Raw genomic sequence first — 26,331 nt, forward strand, 5'->3', positions numbered from 1 at the left:
AGTTAGTATTGTAGCCTTTTGGCCTAAATTCCTATAAATAGGTAAGGGTGAATGCTGGGGGAGGAGGGCTAGAAGCTGAGGTCCATTGTAGGATCCGTCGTGTAGTGAGTACACGTGCCTGAAGTGCAGGGTGTTCTCTGTGAGAGTGAGGGAGGAAGGTATGGAAGGCTTTCCTCCCGTGAGTGGGAAAGTAAACTGACTATTGATGCGGGGTTATGGGCAGGGCTGAAGGATCTTTGAGACTGGGGATCTTGAGTTCAGACTGTTTAAATAGGAATTTTTAGGAGAGAAATGTAGGGTGAAATTTATTTATTTGAAGTTATTGACATAGATACTGTGTTGTAGGGAGACCCTAAAACTGATTAAGAAGAAAATATCTTTGGGCAGAGTTCTAAGACCCAGTAACATCTAAAAAGGGTGACATCTAAAAGGTGACAAAGATAATAATTGCAGGAAAGTAAAGAGGAAGAAAGCCAAAAGAAATAATATTTTGAAAAGGAGAGAGTGATGAGAATAAGTATCATTTAATTCAAACGTAGCCCCAGTTAAAGTTCTTTGCTCTGCTGATACACATCACACAACAACTTCGATCTGGTTTTTCCTAGTTTTGTACTTAGGTGATTCTTTGACAAGACTGCCTCATTATATTATTTGGTTTCGTTAAATCAGATGATTTCCCCTTGTCTCTGAGTGTGGCTGGGGAAGATAAGAGGATTTGATAGATGTGCTTGGATACCTGGGTACAAGAGTATCCAGGAAGGCCAAGAACCCAGCAAACATTCTGTAGACTTCCTATTGGCTCTGTAACCCACACATGAGCATAGTGGGATTCTGTTCTCTGGTGCCTCTGGAAAGTTGGGGTGTGCCTGTGAGTTCTTTGGTAGAAGGGGGAAGCTGTTGGCACTCTTCTTAGAACTCCCGCCTCTAAGAACTTGCACAGTTGATGCCAGACTCTTGCTTTGTGTTAAGATAAGAAAGAAAAGAAGCCATTTCCTTTTTAAGGTTTTCTGGCAGGTTGAAAGAAAGTCCCATTCTGTAGAGTTTTGTGTACACCAGGTGGAGTCCTGAGAGCCTGCTGACCTGCAAGCAGCCAGGAAACCTAGTCAGCTTGAGAAGCCTGAATCAGGAGCGCCTCACTTCCTTTTCCTCCCCTCCCTTTTGTTACAGTGCTGTCTAGACATAAACTAAACAGGTCGGCCACCTGTTACTCCCCCTTGAAGCTTTTTATTTTGGCATAAAATAAAAAAGTTATATTTTAGGGTTATAGAAAAGTTTTAAGACAGTGCAATTTCTGTGCACCTTCCCAGCTTCTTTTTATATCAAAGTGTTGCATGACCACAGTGTGTTTATCAAATAAAGACTTTTGCCAGTTGCCCTTTCTACTCCAGGACTGATCCCAGACATCTGTGCGGTGTTTAACTTGTGTTTTTTACTCTCTTTCCTTATTAACAGGTGGGGTTATAGTCTTTGAGGATTTGTACAATTTATAACAATTTTCCAAATGTTTCTTTTCAGAGATTTTTATGTCTGTTGTGTATACATTTTAAGTGGCCAGAAAGAAATACTGTGTACTACTATCCTGTAGTACTGGACTACTTGAAAATAGACATTTAACAGAAGACTCCAAAATGAAAAGTTTTGATGCCTTATTCCTGGCAGAATGGGCACTGGTGTATGCCTATATAAAGCTGGGTTTCTTAATTTATAAATTAAAGGTGATGAGGCTAGGGCATGACTGATCTCTTCAGTGTCCTGAAGTGTTGTTCTTTTCTAGGTTGGCTCATGCAGGGTAAGTCCACAGGAGCTAGGGTAATCCATACATGCAGGAGATGAGCCGTGTGCCTTACTCTGGATCTTGATAAGCTTTGTTCTTTGTGCTGTTTGGTTTCATAACCTTCCTACCAGGCAAATAAATGGATCTTTGTTCTGAAGAAAAGATTGTTCATTAAATGAGTTTATGCATTTGGGTATAATGTTTTATAGTTGTCCAGTATTTTATTGTTAAATGTTCAGTGTAGCGTTGGCTTCTCGGTGAGTGACTTTTTAAACCTGAGAGTATGATTTGTGCTGTCAGAGTGCCATCTGAAACAGTCGTACAAACAGACTGGTAACTGCAAACAAGCCAGTTACCATCGGCACTCAGCCCTGGTCTTTTTGTATGCTGGATGTGCTGTGTTAGACATCATTTCCTTAAGCATCTCTGACCTCATGCAGAAGCAGAATGAGCTTGGCAGGTGGTAAATAGAGGTTCTAAAATCTGTTTTCCTTTTTGGCATTTTTGGTAATATGAAATCCTCAATTTGAAGATGTTTTGAGAAGAAAAGAAAAAAGTATAGCTAATCTAAAAAGATTGTATGTTCTGTTATCAGAAAGACATTTAAATTTGTTACTCCATTATGGGCACAGGGATATTGAAGCATATGTGTTATTGAAAAATAATCTGGGTCTTATTTTTCCATCATCTTAAAGATTTTCAGGTGAACAGGAAAGTTACAGAATCCTACAAGTAGATTCCATATGTGCTTTGAGAAATACTGTTTACTTGAACTGTACAACCAGTTGCTACACATGGCATCTCACACAGGTCTGGAGGACTCATTTGAAAGTATGCTACCCGAACACCTCACTCTTGAACGCTCAGGGCTTCATTTCCCATGTAACGGTGATCACTGTAGTACCATCCCACTGAAAGTTGCTTGCTGACAGTTTGCTAAGACAGGCTGTCTAGTGCACATCAGACTTCCCCAATTATCTTTTAAAATGCCATTTTGAGACACATTTTTCAATCTAGGATCCAGCTATATGTTAACATTTTTTTCTCCCAATTGACTTTTTAATGTTGGTTGTAGTTAGTTGTACATATCTTTAAACATTTTTTTAGATTTATTTTTATGTGTATCAAATGTTTTGCCTATATGCATGTATATAAACCGTGTGCATGCCTGGTGCTCACAGATGTTAGAAGAGGTTATAGGATCTTGGTTGTGAAGTGCTTGCATGGGTGATGGCACTGATCCCAGGTCTTCTGCAAGAGCATCAGTTTCTGCATGGCATCTCACACAGGGCTAGAGGACTACAAGTATGCTACCAGACACCTCACCTTGAGCTCTGATGGGGAGCCATCTCTTTAGCCCTGTTTACAACTGACATTGTTGTAACACAAAAGTCTAGGCCTACTAAACTATTCTATTTCACAGGTTTGTTTAATTGTGCTCCTTTCCTCCCCTCAGTCTCTAGAGTTCCTGTAAACTTCAGCCATATTTTATTGTCCAAAGTTACAGTTGGAGACATCATTCAAAACACAGTTCTTATTCCATTGTTGCCTTTGGGGACCAGGGATTAGAATTCCTTCTGTGGTATTTGAGACACCCCCTTGTTTGTATCTCTTGCCCTCGGTGCCTGTGAAAGTGACCCCTGTAACCTAGCATAGCTAGAGAGTGGGGCCTTGGCTGGCATAGGCAGATGCCATTCTTCTGCCTCCTTTCAAATGCACTTACTCATCTGCCTGAGAAGAGTTTGGGGCTCTGTGGTCATTTTAATGCTGTAGTTTTTCATCACATTCTACTTGAGGATTGCTGGCCTGTAGCACAGGACAAGGTCTTCTATACAGTTTCTCATTTCATAGCATAGAGCAGTCAATAATTAAAAAAATACAGCTAGGAAATAACTTGTCTGAGTATCCTGTTTTGCTCCGCCTCAGTGTATCAATCTCTGGAGGACAATCCTGGGTATGTGTCTTTTGAAAAACGCAGAAACAAAACTCCTCAAAGTACACCAGCAGCAAAGCCCTGTGTGATTATAGAGGATACTCGCCTACCCTGGGAGGTCTTAGTGTGTTACTTGTGAATGCCTTCTGCTTAGTTCCACTTTAACTCAGCTCCTTTTCAGTTCAGATAAGTAACTGAAGAACTTTGATTCTTGGTGGCAGTGTAAACTATGTGTGCATGTACACCTATACATGCATGCATATGACATAGCACATGTGGAGGCCAGCAGATAACTTTGTGGAGTTCTTTTCCTTCTCTCTCCCTTCCTTCTTCCTTTTTCCCTCCCTGTTTGATAGAGGGTCTCACTATGTAGATAGATCAGGTTGGCTTAGTACTTGTTCTGTAGACTTAGCTGGCCTCAGAGTTCTGTCTGCCTCTGTCTGTCAGTGCCATATTAAAGGCGTAGTTACCATGCCCAGTCCTTGCCTTTTGTGCTTACTTGATTCTAGAGATTAATTTAGGTTGTCAGGCTTGGTGACATTCACCTGTTGAGCCATCTCGTTAACCCCAATTTTCACTTGTTTGGTTATCCTGTTTTTCTTCCTGTAATTGCTACACATCTCTATTAAGTAACACTGGCGATATGGACACTTTTGTCTTGTTTCTTACCACAATAAGAATTTTTGTATTTTAAAGGGAATTCTAATGTTTTTGTTTGGAATATCAGAATCATCAATTTTCTACTCACTTCTGCTCAGTCACCAGGCTAATACTTACATCTCTATATGGTTAGGTTCTACCAATATTAGCTATTAAACATAAGTATTAAACCACATTAAACATAAATATTTATTATGCTGTTGTGTACCCATGCACCACTCTTTCAGGTTTTTTAGTGTAAGCCTCAGCACAGCCTGTAGGCGTTCGATCACTGGCACCGGCTTTCAGAGTGCCCCTGCCATTTAATCCTTTCTTAACTTCAGGACTCCCACCAGGGTCACTGAGTCCTTCAGTTATATATAGTCATGCGTGATGCTCCTGCATGCCAACATGTGACTGATTTGTACTGATCTAAATGCCCCTACTCATTGTAGTATGTTCTGAATCTGGAACCCTCAGAGCTGTCATCTCCATTGCCATCTATGTATCCTTAATTCTGGCTTTGCTTCTTGAGTAGATATGATGTAGACATTGTGGAAGTCCATTTGTAGAATGCACTGCTCTCCCGGGCGTTAGTTATGGTCTCATGTATTTACAGTCAGATCGTTTGTCTCCCTGATCATCTGGGATGGGGGTTAGCCGTGTTCTGTGACACTTTATAAATGGAGTTATTAAACTTTAATGTTCTTTCACTTACTGGTCTAATGTGGGTTTCTTTCTCTGCTGTGTTTAAACTAGTTATGAACTGTCCTTGCCACTGCTGCTGCCATTGCGCCTGCTCCTTTATCCCAGCTACAGACACGGTCTGTGTGTATCCTGTCCATCCCGGTTTGTTATAACAAGATTAGAATTGGCAGTCAAGACATGTAAGAGGCAGCACCTAGCTGCATGTTTCAAGGATAGGAACTTCTGGAAAAGATCTTAATATGGTTTTGGTTTGGGGAGTGTCACGTCCTTCTGCTGGATACATGGTTGGGATAGTGTTCAACATCCTGTAATACACAGGACACCACCCCATATCAGAGGTTATTTAAATTAAAGTATAAGCAGTGCTAGAGAATTGTCAGATATGGTTGTCAAGAGAGCAAAAATTAGTTCTTGGGTGTGTGTGACACAGACCTTATTGTTTTAAGTATATAGTACAGAGAGATGCATGCACAGTACGTACAGATAGACCAAGCATATACATAGTATTAAAACCCCAAGGGGCCAATGTGATTGGTAGAAGAAAATGTCTGAAAGGTTTGTTTGGTTTTTTGAGACAGGGTTTCTCTGTGTAACACAACCCTGGCCTTACTGGAACCTGTTCTGTAGACCAGGTTGGTTTTGAAGTCACAGAGATCCACCTGCCTCTGACTCCTAAGTGCTGAGGTTAAAGGCGTGTGCTACCATCACCTGTTTTTCTTTTTTAATTTTTTTTATTATTTTGGTCTAAAAGGTTCTTTATGAGAGCTTTACTAGGGGGAAAAAAGGGTTTAGAAACCTTGTCTTGGTAGATAGTCTAGTTAGTTAAAAACTCAGGCTGCAATAGGTCAGTGTGATGGCTCAGTGGGTAGACACTGCTTACCAAGTCAGATGACTTCAGTTTGATTTCTAGGGCCTATAAGGTGGACCAGGCAAACAGAGACTTGCAAGTTGTCCTGTAGCCTCCTATGTGAACACCGTAAGTACATAAATATGACTAAAAAGCCAAAACAAAACATTTTGGGCTTTTAGAGGCAGACTGGATATAATCCTGTTCTTGTCTTTTTACTGGTTATGGGCAAATGATTTATAGCCCAAGTTTGTTATCTGTAAAATTGGAGATAATAACAGTACTTTCTTCAGAGGATTATCCTGAAATAAATACCAGATTAGTCATCATTCTAAAGGCTTCAGGGTAGAACAGCTTGTATTTATTACTGTGTAAGCAACCCTTGAAAAAGTGCCCGAGACTAATGTGTGCCCAGGGACAACGGGTGAAGCACTGAGTATGTCCAGGCCACTCTAGGGCGAGGCTTGTGGTGGTGGTGAGGAAGCTATGCTTTCTGTTCACCGCCACCTCCTGCTTAGGCTTTCCACATTCAGTTCCCTTTAAATCTGCTGTGCGATACATTACCCAGTGTTAGCATTTTCTCTTAGACTAGACCTGGAATATGGGGAACATCATTCTATTGCAGACAGATTGAGTGAGTTTAGGACAGATGTGCTATAAAGAAGATACATGGGTTCTGTTCATAGTCTTAGGAGTGCTAATATATTTCTGATTTATGAATCATACTGGTTTTCATTTTGTGATAGAATTTTAGCCTATAGTCTACTTCACTGAATTTTAATGAAGCAAGAATATAATCAAATAACTTGATAATCTTTGTGTGTTAATATTTTAAATTATTTCTACTAAATTTTGACTTTTTAATGTAATTATAAAAATTAATTCATCAAAGCTTGCAGCCATAAGTTGAGCTATGGCACTGTGCATGATCACACAGTGTACTGTGTTTATAAGAGCATGCTTATACTTCCATGTGAAATCAGGATCTCATTATTTTATATGCATAAAGTAAGACAGTTAAATACAAATGGCATTTTTTGAGGTATAGGAACCAGAGGACCTAGCTGCCACCCTGTAGCATTGATGTTATTTTGGCAGAGTGTTTATGAGTACTTAATTATTCTTACTCTGAGTCCTGAAAATCATTTTTGTTGAATACATCAGCAGCTGGTGTGAAGTTGTTGAACTTAGACTTTATGAAATAGCTCTGATCCTTTACTTTGCATATGGAAATTCAGTCTTGACTTACCAGGGGTTTACTTAGATGGAAGAGACTGCTGCAGGAGTGATGGCTGTGCTATTATGTCATCTTTGATTTACAGGAGGTAGTAATCAAGATAAGTTAGTATAGAACACACCACACTCTTCCCAGAGTGATTGGGTTTGCTCAGAAACCCAGATGTAAATTAAAACATGATTGAACCTCATAAGTTACTTTTCACGTAACAATTCTCTCAGACCCGAGTTTGGGGTTTATGTAGTGTAGTCTCTGAATGTTATCCACTGAATGATAGATATAAAGGATCCATGTCCTCCAGGTTCTCTTGGATATGTGAATACTTTTACCTCTATGGTTTTATTTATTCTGTTTTAATTCTCAGATGTGTCAGTTACATTAGATTTGCTAAGGCTTCATGACTGTCTCATCAGAAACCATTTCAGTTGAGAGGATGAAGTAGTTTCAGAAAGGATTTTGATTCATTGATTCCATTACTAAGTTTATGCTGTTGGGCATGTTGCACTTACAGGCTTCTTATAGTCGATCTTGAAAAAAAAATTCCACAATGTGCTGCTGCTGCCTTTGATAAATCTTTTTAGATTGGAATTGTTTGGAGGCCTTTGGAAATACTTAAAGTTGTTTATTGTTGTTTCTTTTCTGTAATAATTTAAAGGTGGTTTTGGAAAGGGGAGAAGATGTGCTGTGAAAAAAGTGTTCTACTCTCCTCCCTCTAGCCATGATCTTGCAGAATTTCACTTCTCATCTGCCATATTAACCACACAGTTGTCCCTTGTTATTCTTAGGGGATTGGTTCCAGAACCTTTCTGTGCCCAACACCTAGAATGATCAATCTCTTTATGTAAAGGGATGTAATATTTGTATACTTTAAGTCTGCATCACATACTATATTGTGCTTTTTCATCTGTGCCCCAGTTCCCAAATAATGACTTGGAGGCTTACTTATAAATAAATGTCCAGGCCTTAAGCTTGGGTTTGTTCACCAACTAGCTTGTAACTTACACAATACATTAAACTATTCCATGTCTGCCACAAGACTAGTTACCTCTTCTCAGTTTCATGTGTCTAACTTCCTCAAAGTCCAGGGTGAATCTTTTCACTTCTGACTACTCATAGACTTTGAATCTCTCTGTCAAATGTCTCCCCTTCTAACCCTGCCATTTGCTAATAGGGCATCAGATTTTTATTGACAGGTGATGCTTCCACACAGTATAAAAGAGAGCCCTACATCTTCCCCCTTTAGTCCAATAAAAGACTTTCTCCAACATGAATAAACTATACAATAAGAACAATTATAAAAACTGTCAGGTAAGAATTACATTCACAATATCTAATCCATATGTATTTAGCAACTTTGGAGAAAGTACTCTGTTAGCTACCCTATCTAGGTAAGTTCAGAGTTTTGTACTTACTTATCAACCTAAAGACATCTACTTTAGACTTAAAAACATTTTTTAAAATTCTAAACAACTTTAGCTTGTATGTAAGACTAACAGAATATGGCACTTAAAGATGTTTATTAGTAAAAGGCTCCTCTGACAGCAGCCCCATTCTATTTTAGAGAAGAGGATGAGATTTCTGTCTCATCTTCAGTCCCACCAGAGACCTGGAGGGATTCTTGCCTGGGTATGCAGGAATTGTAGGCAAGCAGCTTCAAAAACTATAGAAATGACAGAGACAGCTGGCTACCTGGACAGGCCCCCAAAGTTCTTTGAGTTGTTGGGCATCATCTTTAGCTTTCTGGCCCAAAACATTTGACAGACTTTTCTGTGAAGTAGGAATTTTGAAAGACTGCTTATCTTGCCCTTGCAAAGCTTGGCAGTCAACTTCTTCTATGTCCTGCTTGTCCACACATTGGACAGCATGTTGTCATTGGTTGAAGCAGAGGCAGTTTTGCCCAGTGGCTAGCTTGCCACTTTTGAAGCAAGCTTTATATGGAGGTTCTTTATGCTCATATTTTAAAAAATTATTAATTATTTTTATTTACACCCCAAATGTTGCCCCTCCTCGTAGTCCCCCCTGGAAGAGTTCTACCTCCCATCCTCTCATTCTCTGCTTTAAATTAGAATGTGGTTGCTGTCAGTAGCTGACATGTCTTACTGTCAAAATAAAAAGCGCCTTTTATTAATAAAACATCTTTAAATGCCATATTCTGTAGATCTCTGGGGATTTTTAAAGACCATCTATCTATAGTGTATCTGAATTGCTTGTTTCTAGTTATTTATTATCTGTTCAACCTAGGAACATTTGTATAATTAACTAAATGAGATTTGTAATTAACTAAATTTAGATGACCATAAGTTTGGTTAATTAACTACTAACTTAAATCTCTTCATTATCCTACAGTTTGCAACAGCAAGCTTTGAAAAGGACTAGAACTTAACATGATATTTTTAAAAGAATTACACAGGTACAATACCTTAAACAAGAGTAGAGGCAAAATAAATAAAATAGAGGTCATCTTTGAATCCAAGTGATCCACATGTGCATCTTATGATTTCTTTTCTACCACAGTCAATTCATTATCAGCCTCAGCTGATATTTTTCTAGGACTATTTAAGTCTTCTTACCTTGTACAGTTTGAAATAAATTACTTAACTCTTGAGTAGTTAATCCAGTTGTGGGTCTTAACCAATTAATGTTTCCCAACAATTTTTGAAAGTCATTAAGAATTCTTAATTGGTCTCTCCTAATTTATACTTTCTGTGGTCAAGTTTGCTGCAGATTTTTCTTATATCCTAGATTATTAATAGAATCATTTTTGTATTTTTTTTCAGGAGCAATTTGTAATCTCCAACAAGGCAAAATTCCCTTTACTTCATCAGACATTTTTTATAAGGTATATTTATCTATTTGAGTCAGCCAGTAAAATATCATCCATATAATGGTAAATTATTGATTGGAAAGTTGTTTACAGATTATTTCTAATGGCTGTTGTACAAAATACTGGCATAAGGTAGGACTATTCAACATTCCTTGTGGTAAGAATCTTCCAGTGGTATCTCTTAGTTAGTATGGAGTGGTTAAATGGGCACTGTGAAAGCATATCTCACACTATCTCATTCTTGTAAAGGTGTTGTGAAAAAAGCAGTCTTTTAAATCAATCACTATAATAGATTATGCTTTTGGTCACAGTGAAGGCATTGGAATTTCAGACTGTGGAGAATCCATTGGCTGAATGACTTTATTAATTGCTCTCAAATCTGTCAATATCCTCCATTTTCTAGATTTCTTTTAAATGATAAATACAGGAGAATTCCAAGGGCAGGTAGATTCTTCTATATGTTGAGCCTTGGACTAGTTGTTCTGGTGCTTGCTTTTTCTTTCATCATAGGCCATTGTTCTATCCAAATAGGTTGCTCAGTCAGCCACCTTAGTGGTAAGGCCTTTCTTGTTCTGTCAGCAGTGTCACCTCCATGTAGTTGGAGAGACAGCCTCTGCTGTGTCTTATGTATGGACAACTTGGACAGCCTGTAACTGTTCTTGACAACACTTAGTAATACCTTTATCAGGAATATCTCTTTATTTTATAGCTAGTCCCTGAAGTTGGAGGAGTGCTAATTTATATTTCCCATTGTCACAACAAATCTCTTCTCCATGAATTCATGGCTATTTGAGCCACATTGGCCTTAGTTTTCCTATTTGACCTCTTGAAGAGGCCAGTTTGGAGGCCAAGATTTTGGTTAGATTATGGTTACATCTGCTTCAATGTCTATTAAACCTTCATTTTCAATATTATTTATAAATAACTTTAGTTTTGGCCTCTGATCATTTATAGAAGTTTGCCAAAATACTTGTTTCTAGGTCCCTTCTGGGTTTTTGTTTTCTCTATAGAAACTGCTCTGAGTTTGATATCTGGGTTTTTAATGTTTATTTTCATAGCAGCGTTGCTTAATTGTTTTGCAGATGAGTTTCTCTGATGACCTAAATGGCTGATCTGAATTTGGTGTTGGGGCCTGCAAAGGGCCCCCTGGGTGTTTCCATTCACCAGTTGGTGCTGATCTTACCTTTAAGGGCCTGATTATCCTCTTGCATTCAGCATTAGGAATTTTAAAAGTTAAAGATTCAGTTACTGTTTTCCTAGTTTCTGGATCTGATATTTTCTATCTATACCTGAAGTCAGTCTTGGTAAGAAGTTAGTGAATGGATCTTGCATAATCTGAGCAAATAGTTCAGGTCTTTTTCCTGTTTCTTCAACCTTGTCCCAGTCACTTAAAGCTACCATAATGCCAAGGTGGCTTCATCATGTATGACTTGCTTCAGTACCTCAGCATATGAACTTTCACCTAATAGCTGATCTTGAGAATTATGGATACCTCTATCCCTGTTTTACTGTTTAATCTCTCTAGCCTCTTCTCTCCACCATGAACACCATTGTAACTGTAGTTCAGGTTCTAATATTGTTCTTATCATCTTTTCAGTCTTGGGGGGGATTATTTTATATTGAATTGCCCAAAAATTTAGTATCTGCTTTATGAATGGTAAATGTATACCATGTGAATTTACTGCTTCGTTTTTTCAATCTAGCAGATCTACAGGATACCGTCCATATTCTTCATGCTCTTGTAGGTTTCCAGCATCTGCTGACATTTGTTGAATAGTAACTGGATAACTCAGATTGGTTTTCTAACAACCTTTGGCTGACTTTCCTGACTTTCATTATATGGTGCTTCAGTGGGCTCTGGCCTTATTTCCTCTATCTCTAGTATCTCTAGTATCTTTTATTTATTTATAATATTTTCTAATTTTCTTCTAAGGCCTGACTTCATCATTCATATTTCTCTTTTTCTTGTATTCCTACTATCTTAGTATCTTCCTAATTTTTATTTGTAATTTTTTTTTCAATTTTTCTTCTTAGGCTTGTTTCCATTTTTCACATTTCTCTTTTTCTTGTATCTCTAAAACCCTTTTCTTTGAGATATAAGAAGCTATTATGGCTATCATGATTGAAATAATGACTAGCAATGTGGTAATGATCATAATTGTTAAGGTATCAATTACAGTTATGTCATTTATCTGTTTCTCTCTCTCTCTCTCTCTCTTTGTTTTGTTTCTATCTTTAAGCCTTTGACTATCTCTCAGAATTCCAATATATCTGCCAGATGTCCCACCTTCTAATCTGCAGCTAAAAATAAAAATATTTTATGGAGTGGCATAAGTATGGGGTGCAAACATTAGATAGTAGCTAATACTCTTAATAATTCCCTCTGAATTAGAGAAAAATTGAGAATTTAAGCTATTTGTTAATTTGTTGTCTTTATGGAAGATGTTTTCTAAGTTCCTTAGGCTTTTCTAGCCAGGCCTGTCTCTGTTGTTAATCTGACCTATTGTGTGGTTTGACTTAGAATGTTTTCTCTTATGGGAAAGTATGCTTGAACCTCAACATTGGGCCTTTGCTTGTGTAGTTGTTATTGTTGGAGGAAAACATCTAACTCGAATGCTTTACTCAACCTCCAGAAGAGAGGCTGGCAAGAGGGCCAGGTCCCCAGAGTAATGGCTGCAGCTCTCGGGACCCTTTCTCCATCCCTTGGAGGCAGCATGTGTGTGGTGACTAAGGCCTATTGAAGACATTCTTATTTCAGCTTCCTGTCATCTTGATGAACAATCATTTTGTAAGTTTTTAGGCAATATTTGGTTACTGAGCCTCCCTCCAATTCTTTCCTTTAACCAGGACCAGACTCTAGCTATGAACCTGAATTACCTACCTTGTGGGATTCTTCTTGTGAATAAGCCAAAAGTGATCTTTAGTGGAGTACACTTCCCTTCGACTGCATAGCTCCAGGAACACTGTAGATGGAGCACAGTATTTCTACCCAGCACATTAATGTTCTTTTTAAAAATGTCATAATAAAATCTTATACCTTAGTTTTTTAGACAGTAAAACTTGGTCTTCATATTTTTATCTATTTTTACATTTTCTTTTATTGTATTGTTTCTATCCCTTGGTCAATGTCTGTTTAAAAGCAAGTAAGTAGTGATATAGAACATTGGGACCTTTGAGTGATTCTGGGGAGCCAATCATACTTAAGAATACCAAGGCCATGTTTCCTATATACACTGATAAATCTCCCCATTGAAGGGGGAAGATATCAGAAGAGAGGTATGTCTGTAATTACAGCATTCTGTAGATATGCTAAGGACATTTTGCCAGAAAATGTTTTATAATTACCCTGAAAAATTACTTAAAATTCCTTCACCCAGAGACTAACCAAGATTGGCTCTGCAGAATTTTGTCACAGGACAGAGTAAGTGTGCCTTCACTTTAGGAGCATGTTGTCCATCATAGAAGAGAGGTTCCTGGCAGCTGTTTTGCTTTGCAGTTGGGTGAAACTGGTGTTATGAAAGTTCTGGGTTTGCATTCAGCAAGTCAGAGAAAAGTGCTGATGCTTTGCTTGGGGTCTCTATTAGTTAGAGAAGAAAATAGACCATGCTACCTGGGAGTGTAGTTCAGGCTGGCTTTCTTCCTCTTTCTTGCAGGTTGACAGTCTTCCTCTTCCCAAATGCCACCATGCCTAGTTAGTTCTTAACCTTATTTCATGGTTGAAAAGAATCACAAGTGCTATTTTGTGACATGAAGCTCATCTAAAGTCCATGTTTCACTGGCTGTAGAGGTTCACGGTAACACATTGTGCTCTCTTGTGCATACCAGCCTGTGGGCATTCTTATTTTATGACAGCTGAGTGAGCATTCTAGTAGGTCATCTGGAGATAGCAGGCTAAATGCAAGCACGCACACATGCACAATCTGCTGATGGGTTCAAAGTCACAACTAGAAGTGGGAGTGTTCTATATTCTGAGGCTGCCTGTGGTCAACTATATTGTACCATATGACAGAAATTAGCCAGAGGAGAGGAAATTTGAGTGCTTTTACCACAAAGAAGTGGTGTTTGAGATAGTGAATAATCTAAGTTTCTTGAGTTGATCAGTACACGGTATGTAAATGTATCTAAATGTTACACTGTGACCCACAAAGATGGACATCAGTAAGATGTTTAAAAAATTTTTTTATGCTGAGTCTTGACTATAGAGCCAAATTACCCTTTAATGTCCTCCTTTGAGACCAAGCAATTGACTTCTTTGTACCTCAGCTTTTCCGTCTGTAAAATAGGAGAGTAATAGAGCCAACCTCATGAACTGGCCAAGGGTTAAATGAGCTGCAGCTACATAAAGCACTTATAAAAGCACACTGTACAGCAGCTTAGATGTTTCTCATCCCTCCGACATAGATTGTCAGCGAGGTGTTGAAATCACATCAGTGGATGGAGAGTACCTACAAATAGACTAAGGATGTGGACAGTCCTGAATCCAAACAAAGCTCAGGCATTAAGTATCCGACTCTGCCTTGGTTCTGAAGGAGCTGCCTGTCATCCAAAAGCTGATTTACTGTGCAGTACGCTGGTCTGAGGAAGAATCACTCACTTGTGTTTGGAGCTGGACTATAAGGGAACATCACAGCTAATAGTTCTGCTCTGAACACTTGTGATGCCAACTAGCTTCTTCAAGTTTCCTGTCATAGCTTCAACCTCCTGCTCCTGGATAAAATATCACAATATCTTCCATTAGGAATGAGCTACCAGAGTCAAAGAGTACTGAATGCTGGTGTGAGTGGCTCTCTCTCAAGTCCTAATTCTAAGCATTTCTTTCTTTTCTTTCCTCATTGGAAAGGAAAAAAAAAAAAAAAAGGACACAACAAAATAGTTATCTGTCTACTTCCCTCCCATCTGTCTGTCTGTCTCTTTGGCTTTGGTGTATGTATCTGAAGGAGTATGTTGATGGCAGGTTCCTCAATTCCTCTCCACCTTATATACCCAGACAGGGACTCTCACATAAATCCAGAGCTTTCCTCCCTGGCTTTTCCTTCCTTTTCCTAAATTGCAAAATATTTATATGCAGTAAAATTTAGTACATGAAGAAAAATGCTCTATTACACTAACGATTAATGTCCCTTGGTTTCCATTTGACATATCGTTGAAATCCTGGCAAATCATCTACCTATTAAAACAAATCAATAGAAAGACCCTGCAGGAATCAGACTAACAGTTCTCTTCAAACAGTCGAGTTTTTCTCTTCAGTAGTCAAATCAGTGTCTGTGAATGATAGAACGAAATGCAAGTTTGTCAGCGACCCTCATTTAGAAGATAAGTTTTCTTCCAAGTTTAAAGACTGACTTTGGCATGCTCCAGACCTGAGTTAACTGCTCGCTGCTGCATACTCAAGATACCATGGAGGTCACATTCTTTTCTGTAGAACGCCCTCACAGTCTGAGTGAACATGATCTCACAGGCTTGACTGCTGAGATGGTCCTCCATTTGAAGTTCCTTTTGTGAGGCCACTTCTTTGGCTCCACGATGGTGTTTGGTGGAAGTTGGCAGTCTTTTGGTTGTAATCTTCACAGTTCCAAAAGTCTTTGCCTAACTGATGTGTAACATCATATCTAAAAAGATGTTCTCAGGTTATGAATGCCTTTCTGTACTTTGTATGATGCACCCATTGACTCTTGTGGGAATGAAAACTTTTCTGTCTTTCATGTATGTGAAACAACTTCTTTCCTGTCTTTGCTGTGTGTCTACATTTATATAACAACCAAACAGGCTATTACTGTATTTTTCCAGTTCTAGCTAAAATAATGTAGAAATTCTTCAAGTGCATTATTGTTTGGTGCATTGTGTCCCTTCAGTGTCATCCTTAGAGCTAGGGAAGTTATACTACCTGCCAGGCATTCTATCCGTCTCTACCTTTGGGATAGTCAACCAACCAGTGTGGAAGAAAATTGATACAACTTGCAGTAGCTTCTTTTGTGCCCCTCTCAGGATCAGGAGTGATAAAAGCATAGTTAAATTGGCAGAGAAAGAACACTACCCTTGATTTAAGTCGTCTTGCTCCTGTTCCTCTGGACAGATGTCAGGGCAATGACTGAAGCCAGACTGACCTAGGCAGGCCTGTGGGTGTAGGCTCTTGAAGAGTTGTGCAGGACAGCGGTCCTCCGGGTACAGGCCCTGCCATGCTTCGATTTGACTCTTTCTCTCCAGATTGGTTTCTTCTCATGAAGTAACTTGATTTTGACCAGAACGGCTCCTCCAGTGCTAACACACTGGTGGTGTTCTTGCAGGGGCTCTGGGGGCACTGCCTAGACAACTTGGGCTCATTGTGGCCACCTTGCTACCTGAGTTCCCTTGAGGCTTGGATACCACCCAGAGTGTTGGAGAGTTTAATAGAAATGGGAATCATCTTTTGAGTGAATAGTACCATAGATTCACTAGAATTTCAATTCCAGATGTCAACAACTGTCTGCAAATACTAAGTGAGAAACTGCAGGACTAGCTTTTAAAGGAAGCGCTGTTGTGAGAAGGTGCCATTGTGCCTGGGAAGGACACCACCGTTTTACACACATATCCTCACTGTATACTCTACGTACCAGTGAGTCTGTGTTAGTCTTGGTTTTCACTCCACTGAGGCTAGAATGCCACAGTGTTCAAGTACCTTCTTTTTTAACTAATGAGCTGCCCTGTCTAGTTTTATGTTAATTTGACACAAGCTAGAGTCATCTGAAAGGAGGGAAATGCAATTGAGTAAAATCCTCCATAGGATCCACCTGTAGGGCATTTTCTTAAGTGACTAATGTGGGAGGGCCCAGCCCTTTGTGGGTGGTGCTGTCCCTGAGCTGGTGGTCCTGGGTGCTATAAGAAAGCAGGATGAACGAGCCAGGAAGCAGCACTCCTCCATGGCTTCTGCATCGGCTCCTGCCTCCAGGTTCCTGCCCTGTTTGGAGTTTCTATCCTACTTCCTTCAATGATGAACAGTATTGAGGAAGTGTAAACCAGATAAACCCTTTTCCACCTCAATTTGCTTTTCGGCCGTGTCTCTTCACAGCACTAGTAATCCTAAATCGGCCTGAGCTCCTGTGTAGTGGTGGTGACTCAGATAGACTGAAGGGATGGTGTAAGTTGCTTCCTCCTTAAGGTGAAAAGCTGAAAGTTCTTAAAATGCACATGCTGACTGTTAACTTCATCCTGTGGCTAATTTATAAATTAAATCTCTTGTATGTGTAGGATACATACAAGCACATATGGTTTGGGTTTGGTGCTATCTACATTTGGGAACCTTGGAATGTATCATGTCTCCCCATGCATAAGGAGAGACTGATGCTCAGTGGGGTAAAGATTGTACAATATCTGGCCACAATTTCCTCATCTTCCAAAACTGAAACTGTGTATTAAGCAGCACCTTCTCCCTCTAGCACTTCTCTTGCCACCCTTACTGCTATTCTGCCTCTTGTTTGGCGTGTTTGCTTATTTAGATTCCTCATGTGCGGGAATTCAGCAGTAACACTTTGATTTTGATATCATCTTATTTCACTTAGCAGAATGTTCTCAAGGCTCACGACTCTTGCGTATGGCAGAGTTTCTTTGTTTTTTGATTTGGGGTACCCTTTCCCTGTGTGAATATACATGTTATCATTCATCTGCTGATAGACATTTGGGTTGTTTGTACCCAAATGTAAATGATGCTGCTAAGTACATGTGTGTGGAATACCTCTTTGAGATGCTTTTTCAGTTCTTTGAGTGTATAAATTGCTAGATGATACGTAGTTCCATTTTTAACTTCCTAAAAAACATAATTTTGTATAGGTGTGCATGTATATGATGCTTTCATGGGGTGCACATGCAGAAGTCAGAGGACATCTTTTGTGGGTTGTGGAGTTTGAACTCAAGTCACTATGCTCACATGACAAGCACCTTTTCCTCCTGAGCCATCTTGTCCCATTTTTAACTCTGGGAGATTGTTATAGTATTCTCATGGGGCTGAAGCATTTGCTCTTTCGACCAGCAATGTCCACCATCTTGGCCGTGTTGTGGGGGCTGCCATCAGATCCCTGATCCTCCTTTTACCTCTCAGATATTGAGAATGGTTTTTTGTTTTTATTTTGTAGAGTTGCCATTTTTTTGGGGTCATATGGCTTTGAGTTGTGGTTTAATTTGTATTTCTGTCCCTCCAACTTGTAAGAGGCATGCCAGTGATGTAGCTGTCATTCTGTTACCCCTAAACCACACACTACTGGATTGTGCTTGCACTACTTTGAATACCTGGGTATTACTGTACAATAAACAGATCTCAGGGATCACAAAACCAACTAACATGGCAAGGAAGGAACCCCCTAGCTTGCCTTTTTAAAACTCTATCCTCTTGCAGGTTTGCACTTTGTGAGGCAGAAGGTTGCTAAGATCCACGTCTGAGATGTGCTCAGGGCTGCTTAGATCCTTGATGGTGCCACAAGCCTTATCTGTGCAGTCAAAGCTGTGACCTTTATGGTTATTTAATGAGGACCTTGTTTGTCCACCAGCAGGTGCCAGATGCTCTGGCGCCTTTTCATCTCTGCTGTCCACTGCTTATCATTTCTTAAAAGAGAAAGTCAGTTTTCTGTGCAAGCCGTTTAAACCTGGAGACCGACTCCTGTGTAGCAAAGGGCAGAATGAGCTTTACCACCTAGGAACCGGGCTGTGCTCAATTTCAGTTACACCCGTGACTTTGCCGTTAACTTAGGAAACACTCAATCAAATACTGTAACTTGAAGATGAAGCTAGAACTTTTGTAAAGTATTACCTGCTGTAGGGCAGAACTGTGGTGACCCTAGTAGTTACCTTCTACCAAGATTAAAATGGATAGAATCTGCTGTGTCAAACAACACACACAAATCATACTGTAAACATGAGAATAAGAAATTATAGCTTGCATATTATTTTTTCTCACAAAGAGCCTAGTTTCCCTGAATTTGATGCTTGCTGCTAGTTAGAATTCTGTGGGTTTCTTTCTTGAAAACACAGTGTGTATAGCTAACTCTACAAAGTGCTTGCTGTGTAAGCCTGCGGAGCTGTATTTGGATTTCCCGGTACTCAAACTGGGAAGACCAACAGAGACACATGGGTCCTGGGACCCGACTGGCCAGTCTGTCACCTAGCTACAGGGAGAGACCCTGTCTTGAAAAATAAGATAAAAAGTGACTTAGGAAGACCCCTCTGGCCTACAAATGCATGCACACACATGCATATGAACACTCAACATATGTAACACACACACACATACGAAAATACAGTTTCTCTTACCCTTTTAGAGTATATCATAAAAATAGAAAACTACTTTGCAGTTGTTTTATGTGTGCTTGGTTTAGGTGTTTGCTCTGTAAAACAGACAGTATTTGTAATTTTCTTGTAGTGTAGTGAGTCATAATTGTAGACAAGATTGATGGTTCTGTAAGACTTAGCTAATGTGAGCAGCTGTCCAGGAATCAGCTGAGTGTCCTGGCAGCACCGCAGGTGGAGGAGAGGGCAGGCTTAATGCCTTGCTCAGCAGGCAGAGTGTCTGCGTGTTCACTCACTTTAGGGAAAGTGAGACTTAGAGGGTGGCTGCCTCTGTCCCTGGAAGGCTTGGGACTGACATGGGTAAGGCTCAGGCAACTGAACCACAGGATGCAAAAATAAATGAGCAGTTTTGTAATTGGAGTAGAAAAAAGACAGTTGTTACTGACCCAACACTGGCTTCCAGTGTATAGGATCTCCTTGAATTTCTTAATGCAACATCCATTTCAGTCTTGTGACTAGTGAGTTTTCAAAGGTGATTTCTGCGTTGTCTTTAATTAAACCTTCTCCTTTTAGCAAGTTTGTTAACACTGTTCTTAGCAGTATTTTGGAGTGTGAAGATTGACATTTCTTTAGACGAGTTTTGAGTGTTGCTAATCTTTGACAATTCAAAACTAAGTACTCCTTCATTTGTTTGTTAGCATTTCTATTGGGTTTGTCTGACACCAATGCTTGTTAATTGCCTTCTGCCCACATGATTTAATCAGCCACTTTACCTTAGTATGGACTGTGCTAGGTTAGGATGGAGCTGACCTATTGTGTGTTGACTCTGTTTGAAAATGGAGTTGGTATGTGTTCTATGCATGGCATGTGGTGAAATGGGTATTTGACTTCCCTTAATGTTAAGAATTGTTAAAATGGGCAATCTTGGCTAAGTCTCTCAAATGAGTGTACTTCAGTATCTTATCAGGAATTGAAACTTTTGCAAATTTGACAAATGGTCGGCTAGTCTCTCTCTCTCTCTCTCTCTCTCTCTCTCTCTCTCTCTCTCTCTCTCTCTCTCTCTCTCTCTCTCTCTCTCTGTCTGTCTCTTCTGTGTATTTAAATCACTTTCAATAGTACTATCTCAGTGTTTATATTTGTGGTTCCCCCCCTCCCCTGTGTGTGTGTGTGTGTGTGTGTGTGTGTGTCTGTCTGTCTGTCTGTCTGTCTGTCTGTCTGTCTACCTGTCTGTCTGTCTCTGGTCTTTTTTTGTTCAGAAGATTATTTAGGGTGTTTGGTTTTTATAGTGAATAGTAGGTTTGTTAAAGTTACAAATGAGCTGAAAGTCTTATACACATTTTCCCCTGACATTTTAGCCTTCATTTTACAGTGGCTTAGTTTTTGTACTTTAAGATAATTTCAATTTAAATACATTCATAAATTGAGCATTTTAAAGTACTCATCTGGTCTTTTAAAATGCATCTAGATCTGGTATTTATTAATTTAAAAAAAAAGAGAGAGAGAATAGATGTTTAAACCTAAAATCACAAGACAAGCCCAGTTACTTAGGAACATTTTAAATTATAACCAGCAGTTTAACTTTTTAATTATATTGATATGCAGGGTTTCTTAATCCAAGTATTTCAGAAGCCAAATGTGGACCTGCTACTCAGCCTGACATAAAGGCTACAAGGAAGCTTTGCTCCCTTTTCAATTCCAAGCAATTTATCAGGTCACAAAACCAGTACCACATATGTGTATTGTGAAGCTTTGGCTCATCAAAGAAGACTTTTTAAAATTTTACCAGCATTTCAATTTGAGGCTCCCCTTCCTAAGCTCGTTGGGGGTTCCACACGGCAATGGCAAAGTCAAATCTGAAGATAGGATATGAGCTCGTGAGGTCTGAGATTGAATCTGATGACACATGGGATCTGCAGCTGCACAAATGCAGGATGCTCAACAGATTTAGTCTTGTTCTATGCTCTTTGTCAGTGGTGGTGCCTTCCAGGTGGACCTGTTCCCAAGCCTACCTCCTTGGTGTTCAGGTTTCAAGTTACTTAATCATCATATAGAATGGGTCTGTAGTCTCCAGGATGGGTGACTAACTTATTGCAATTAATCCATTGATTGCTTTGTTGGGACTTCTTTTCTTTATCTTTTAAATTAGATTTATATATTTTTATTGGATGTGTATGAGTGTTTGCCTGTTTACACGTATATGCCCCATGTGTGCGCCTTGTGTTCATGGAGGCCATAAATGCCATCAGCTCCCTTGAAGCTGGAGTTATGGAAGCTGTTAACCACCTTGTGGGTGCTAGGAACTTCTCTGCAAGTGCTACAAGTGCTCTTATGCTGAGCATCTCTCTAGCCCCTCTACATAGCGTATAAACAGGGACTGTATTTGGTCACAACCATGACTTGTTCACATCTCACATACAGAGTGATGTGATAACTTGATCATAGGCTTTTTTCCCCCTTTGCTGTGGACTTTGCAGTAAAAATGTAATATGTACTACACAGGTGATTTTAAGTTTTGTAGTAGTCATAGTAAGTGAAGTTATTTTTAATAATTTTTTAACCAGTACAATTCAATTGTTATTTCTACCTGTAGTCAGTATAAGAATTGATATATTATATATTCTTTTCATATTTAGTCTTAACTAAGCTATATTTCAGGTACTTAGTAGCCACATGTATGGGCAGTGGAGTCCTTTACCTCTGTAGCTCAGTATCAGTATAATTGTTTTGTTTATAATCTAATAATATTAGGGACAGATTTCTTGAATGGAGTAAAATGTAAACTATTCTAAAATATATATATTTTCTTTCTCTTAAAGGCCCTTCCTTCTTCGATGATTATAGTAGCAGTTTATTGTCCCGTGGTAGCTGCTGTTTTCATTGTTCTGAAGATGGTCAACTATCGACTACACAGAGCACTTGATGCTGGAGAAGTTGTAGATAGAAGTGCGAATGAGTTCACAGATGAGCGAGCCAAAGCTGAGCAAGGCAACTGTTCAACCAGGAGGAAGGACAGCAACGGTCCAAGGTAAGAGCAGCATGTGTGACAGTGTGTGTGCTATGTCCAAGATGAGGGCATCAGCATGGGATGTAGGTGACAGTGTGCCCACATATGTTTGCTCTCCTGTCCCTGTTTCTTTCTTAAGGTTTTGAAGCAGCATTAGTCTACCCCTGTGTGTACATTGATGACTGAAAGTGGTGGTCTTAGAATAGAAGACAGTAAGTAGCATGTTTGGAGGACTGAGTCAGATTCACAGACTCATCACTAAACAACTTAGGACAGTAATGATATTTCATAAAGGTTACACTGAAGACCAAAAAACAGGAAACATAACTGAAAGGAAGTTATGCATGGTTTATAAATCTCAGCATCAAAACAATGTACACATGCAGAAGCCAGAGAAGGTGGCATATAACCTGTAACCCTAGCAAATTGAAGCAGGAGGATCACATGTTCCAAGCTGTCCTAGTCTTATATGGAGCCTCTCTTGAGAAAAAGAAGAAAATGCATATAACACTAAAATGGATATATAGCTTAACCAAATTTTATATTTGATATAATCTGCATTTCCTCTTAATCTGTTGTAAATATCTTTTAATTTTTTATTCTTACAAGTATCCCTCTGTTGCTTAGTTACCTGTAGCATGTTTCCTTGGCTCTAACAACTTTGTGTTTTTGACAGAAGGATCTAATTTATCTATATGGCCAAAAGTTTCTTACACAGTAATGCACAGCACTAATGCGAATCTCATAGATAGTTGTTCTGTGGACAGGATGTATTTAAGTCCATGTGGTTCTTAAAGCAATGACAATTTGTCCATGATACAGAGCTGTTGGACTGAGTAATAGCAACCCAAGCCCCTCAAGCTGGAGTCTGCTTCTAGCAAACTCAGCATTACATGAGTGATTTCAGGTTATAATGGAAGGACAATACAGTTCCATATTGCTCCCCCATCCATACAGCATCTTTGTATGCCTCTCACTCACTGTAAGCCTTTTTTATACCTTTCCCTCGTCCATTACACACTTAACTCACTGGCTTGCTGAGCAGGCATGTCATCTTGTCATAAATTTGCTCACTTTGGTAATCACAAACAGCCGTTGTTTTCTTTAAGAATCCATTTGCATCTGTAAGCTTCTTAAAGTTGGGGCTCTTGTTTTCCTGTAAACTGTTCTCAGCTCTTAAACTAGTGTTTGGCACTCAGTAAATATTTGAAGTAGTAAAAGCATTTTACTGTGATATTTTTGATGACAAACTGCATTGTATAGATGCATTGTAATTTAAACTCTTTTAAGGAAATTATTATCTGTTCACTTATTGTATGCATATGTGTCTGTGTACCCTGTGCCTGCATGGTGCCCTTAAAGCTGGAAGGCATCAGTTTTCTGGAACCGGAAGTACAGATGGTTGTGAGCCACCATGTGGGTGCTGGGAATCAAATATGGGTTCTCTGCAAGAGTAGCCGTGCTCTTACCCGCTGAGCTGTCTCTCCAGTCTCCTATTTTAGTTACATTGATATTTCAAATTTAAATTTTATTGTGAGGAAGATCTCCATAGTGCTTTTTAAAAATTATTATAGTTTTAATCTTAACTTCTCAGAGTATAATTACTGGGAAGGCTGTGCTGGCCTGAGCACTGTAAGCAACAGAAACTCATCCTCTGTGTACAGAATAGTATGTCATTTGCATGTCGCTGCTACTTGCCCCTTGTGTGCACTGTGAATCCCTAGATTACTTACAACACTCAACACAGTGTAAATGCCATGTACAGGGTTATTCTGTTGTTTAGGGAGTAAGAAGAAAAACATCTATACATATGTAGACAAAATATTTTTCCCTTTTTTTGTTGTTGTTTTTTTAAACCAGCAAAGCATTTATTATCACTTGTTATAACAACTAGAAACCAATGTACCCTGTATCTTCTCTCCTTTAAAGGGGATAAACATTAACTCTTTTTGTTTGAAAGGAAATATTGTATAGGGTAAAGGAAAGGGAGAAGAAATGGCAAAGGTCATCATTTTAATCAGTGTGAGCTTGGATACAAACACATGTTATCAATAGAAATCGTCATTGTTTTGCATTTTTATTGGACATTTTATATATTTATATTTCAAATGTTACCCCCTTTCCTGGTTCCCCCTCTCTCATCCACCCTCTCCCTGCTTCTATGAGGATGCTTCCTCTCCCACCCACACACTTCCACCTCCTTCACAGGACCAACGACTCCAGACAATGCCATCCTCTGATGCCTATGCATCTGGAGCTATGGGGTCCCTCCCTGTGTACTTTTTGGTTGGTGTTTTAGTCCCTGGGAGCTTTGTGGGAGTCTGGTTGGTTGATATTGTTGTTCTTCCTATGTGGTTGCAAACCCCTTCAGCTCCTTCAGTCCTTTCTCTAACTCCTCCATTGAGGCCCCCTTGCTCAGTCCCATGGTTAGCTGAAAGCATCCTCATCTACATCAGTAAGACTCTGGCAGAGCCTCTCAGGAGACGTTCATATCAGGCTCCTGTCAGTAAGCACTTCTTGGCATCAGCAATAATGACTGGGTTTGGTGGCTGCATATGGGATGGATCACCAGGTGGGGCAATCTGGATGGCCTTTCCTTCAGTTTCTGCTCTACTCTATCCCTGTATTTCCTCCCGTGAGTATTTTGTTCCCCCTTCTAAGAAAGACTGAAGCATATACACTTTGGTCTTCTTTCTTTTTGAGCTTCATGTGATTGTATCTTGAGTATTCCCAGCTTTTGAGCTAATATCCACTTATCAGTGAGTGCATACCATGTGTGTTCTTTTGTGACTGGGTTAGCTCACTCAAGATATTTCCTAGTTCCATCCATTTGCCTAAGAATTTCACGAAGTCATTGTTCTTAATAGCTGAGTAGTACTCCATTGTGTAAATGTACCACATTTTCTGTATTCATTCCTCTGTTGAAGGACATCTGAGTTCTTTTCAGCTTCTGGCTATTATAAATAAGGCTGCTATGAACATAGTGGAACATGTGACCTTGTTATATATTGGAGCATCTTTTGGGTATATGCCAGGTATAGCTGGGTCCTCAGGTAGTACTATGTCCAAATTTCTGAGGAACCACCAGACTGATTTCCAGTGTGGTTGTACCAGCTTGCACTTCTACCGACAATGAAGGAGTGTTCCTCTTTCTCTGCATATTCGCCAGCATCTGCTGTCACCTGAGTTTTTGATCTTAGGCATCTGACTGGTGTGAGGTGGAATCTCAGAGTTGTTTTGATTCCCATTTAACTGATGACTAAGGATGTTGAACATTTCTTTAGGTGCTTCTTGGCCATTCAATATTCCTCAGTTGAGAATTCTTTGTTTAGCCCTGCACCCCATTTTAAAATAGGTTTATTTCGTTCTCTGGAGTCTAATTTCTTGAGTTCTTTGTGTATATTGGACATTAGCCCTCTATCAGATGTAGGATTGGGAAAGATCTTTTTCTAATCTTTTGGTTTCTGTTTTATCCTAATGATAGTGTCCTTTGCCTTACAGAAGCTTTGCACTTTTATGAAGTCCCATTTGTTGATTCTTAATCTTAGAGCATAAGCTATTGGTATTCTGTTCAGGAAATTTTCCTCTGTGCCTATATGTTCGAGGCTCTTTACCACATCTCTTCTATTAGTTTCAGTGTATCTGGTTTTATATGGAGGTCCTTGATCCACTTGGACTTTAGCTTTGTACAGGGTGATAAGAATGGATTGGTTTGCATATTCTACATGCTGACCACCAGTTGAACCAGCACCATTTATTGAAAATGCTTTTTTCCACTGAATTTTTTTTTTTTTTTTTTTTTTTTTTTTTTTTTTTTTTTTTTAGCTCCTTTGTCAAAAATTGAGTGACCATAAGTACGTGGGTTCTTTTCTGGGTCTTCAGTTCTATTCCATTGATCTACCTGTCTGTCTTTATACCAATACCATGCAATTTTTAGCATGATTGCTCTGTAATACAGCTTGAGATCAGGAATCATGATTCCCACAGCTCTTTTATTGTTCAGGATAGTTTTCACTATCCTAGGTTTTTTGTTATTTCAAATGAATTTGGAAATTGCTCTTTCTAATTCTATGCAAAATTGAATTGAAATTTTGATAAGTATTGCATTGAATC

The 26,331-nt window shown here is 39.3% G+C and overlaps 1 protein-coding gene across 4 annotated transcripts in view; it reads left to right on the forward strand.

The window, feature by feature from the left end:
• Window positions 1-26,331, forward strand: part of PCNX1 (pecanex 1) — a 145,489-nt gene that overhangs the window by 10,736 nt on the left and 108,422 nt on the right. For all 4 annotated transcript variants that reach the window (XM_080930318.1, XM_080930320.1, XM_080930319.1 and 1 more), the window contains exon 2: window positions 22,031-22,239. In XM_080930318.1, the coding sequence (XP_080786444.1) occupies window positions 22,031-22,239 (209 nt within the window). The remainder of the gene's footprint in view (window positions 1-22,030; window positions 22,240-26,331) is intronic.

The sequence above is a fragment of the Micromys minutus genome, assembly GCF_963924665.1.
Source record: "Micromys minutus genome assembly, chromosome: 1".
Taxonomy (NCBI): Eukaryota; Metazoa; Chordata; class Mammalia; order Rodentia; family Muridae; genus Micromys; species Micromys minutus.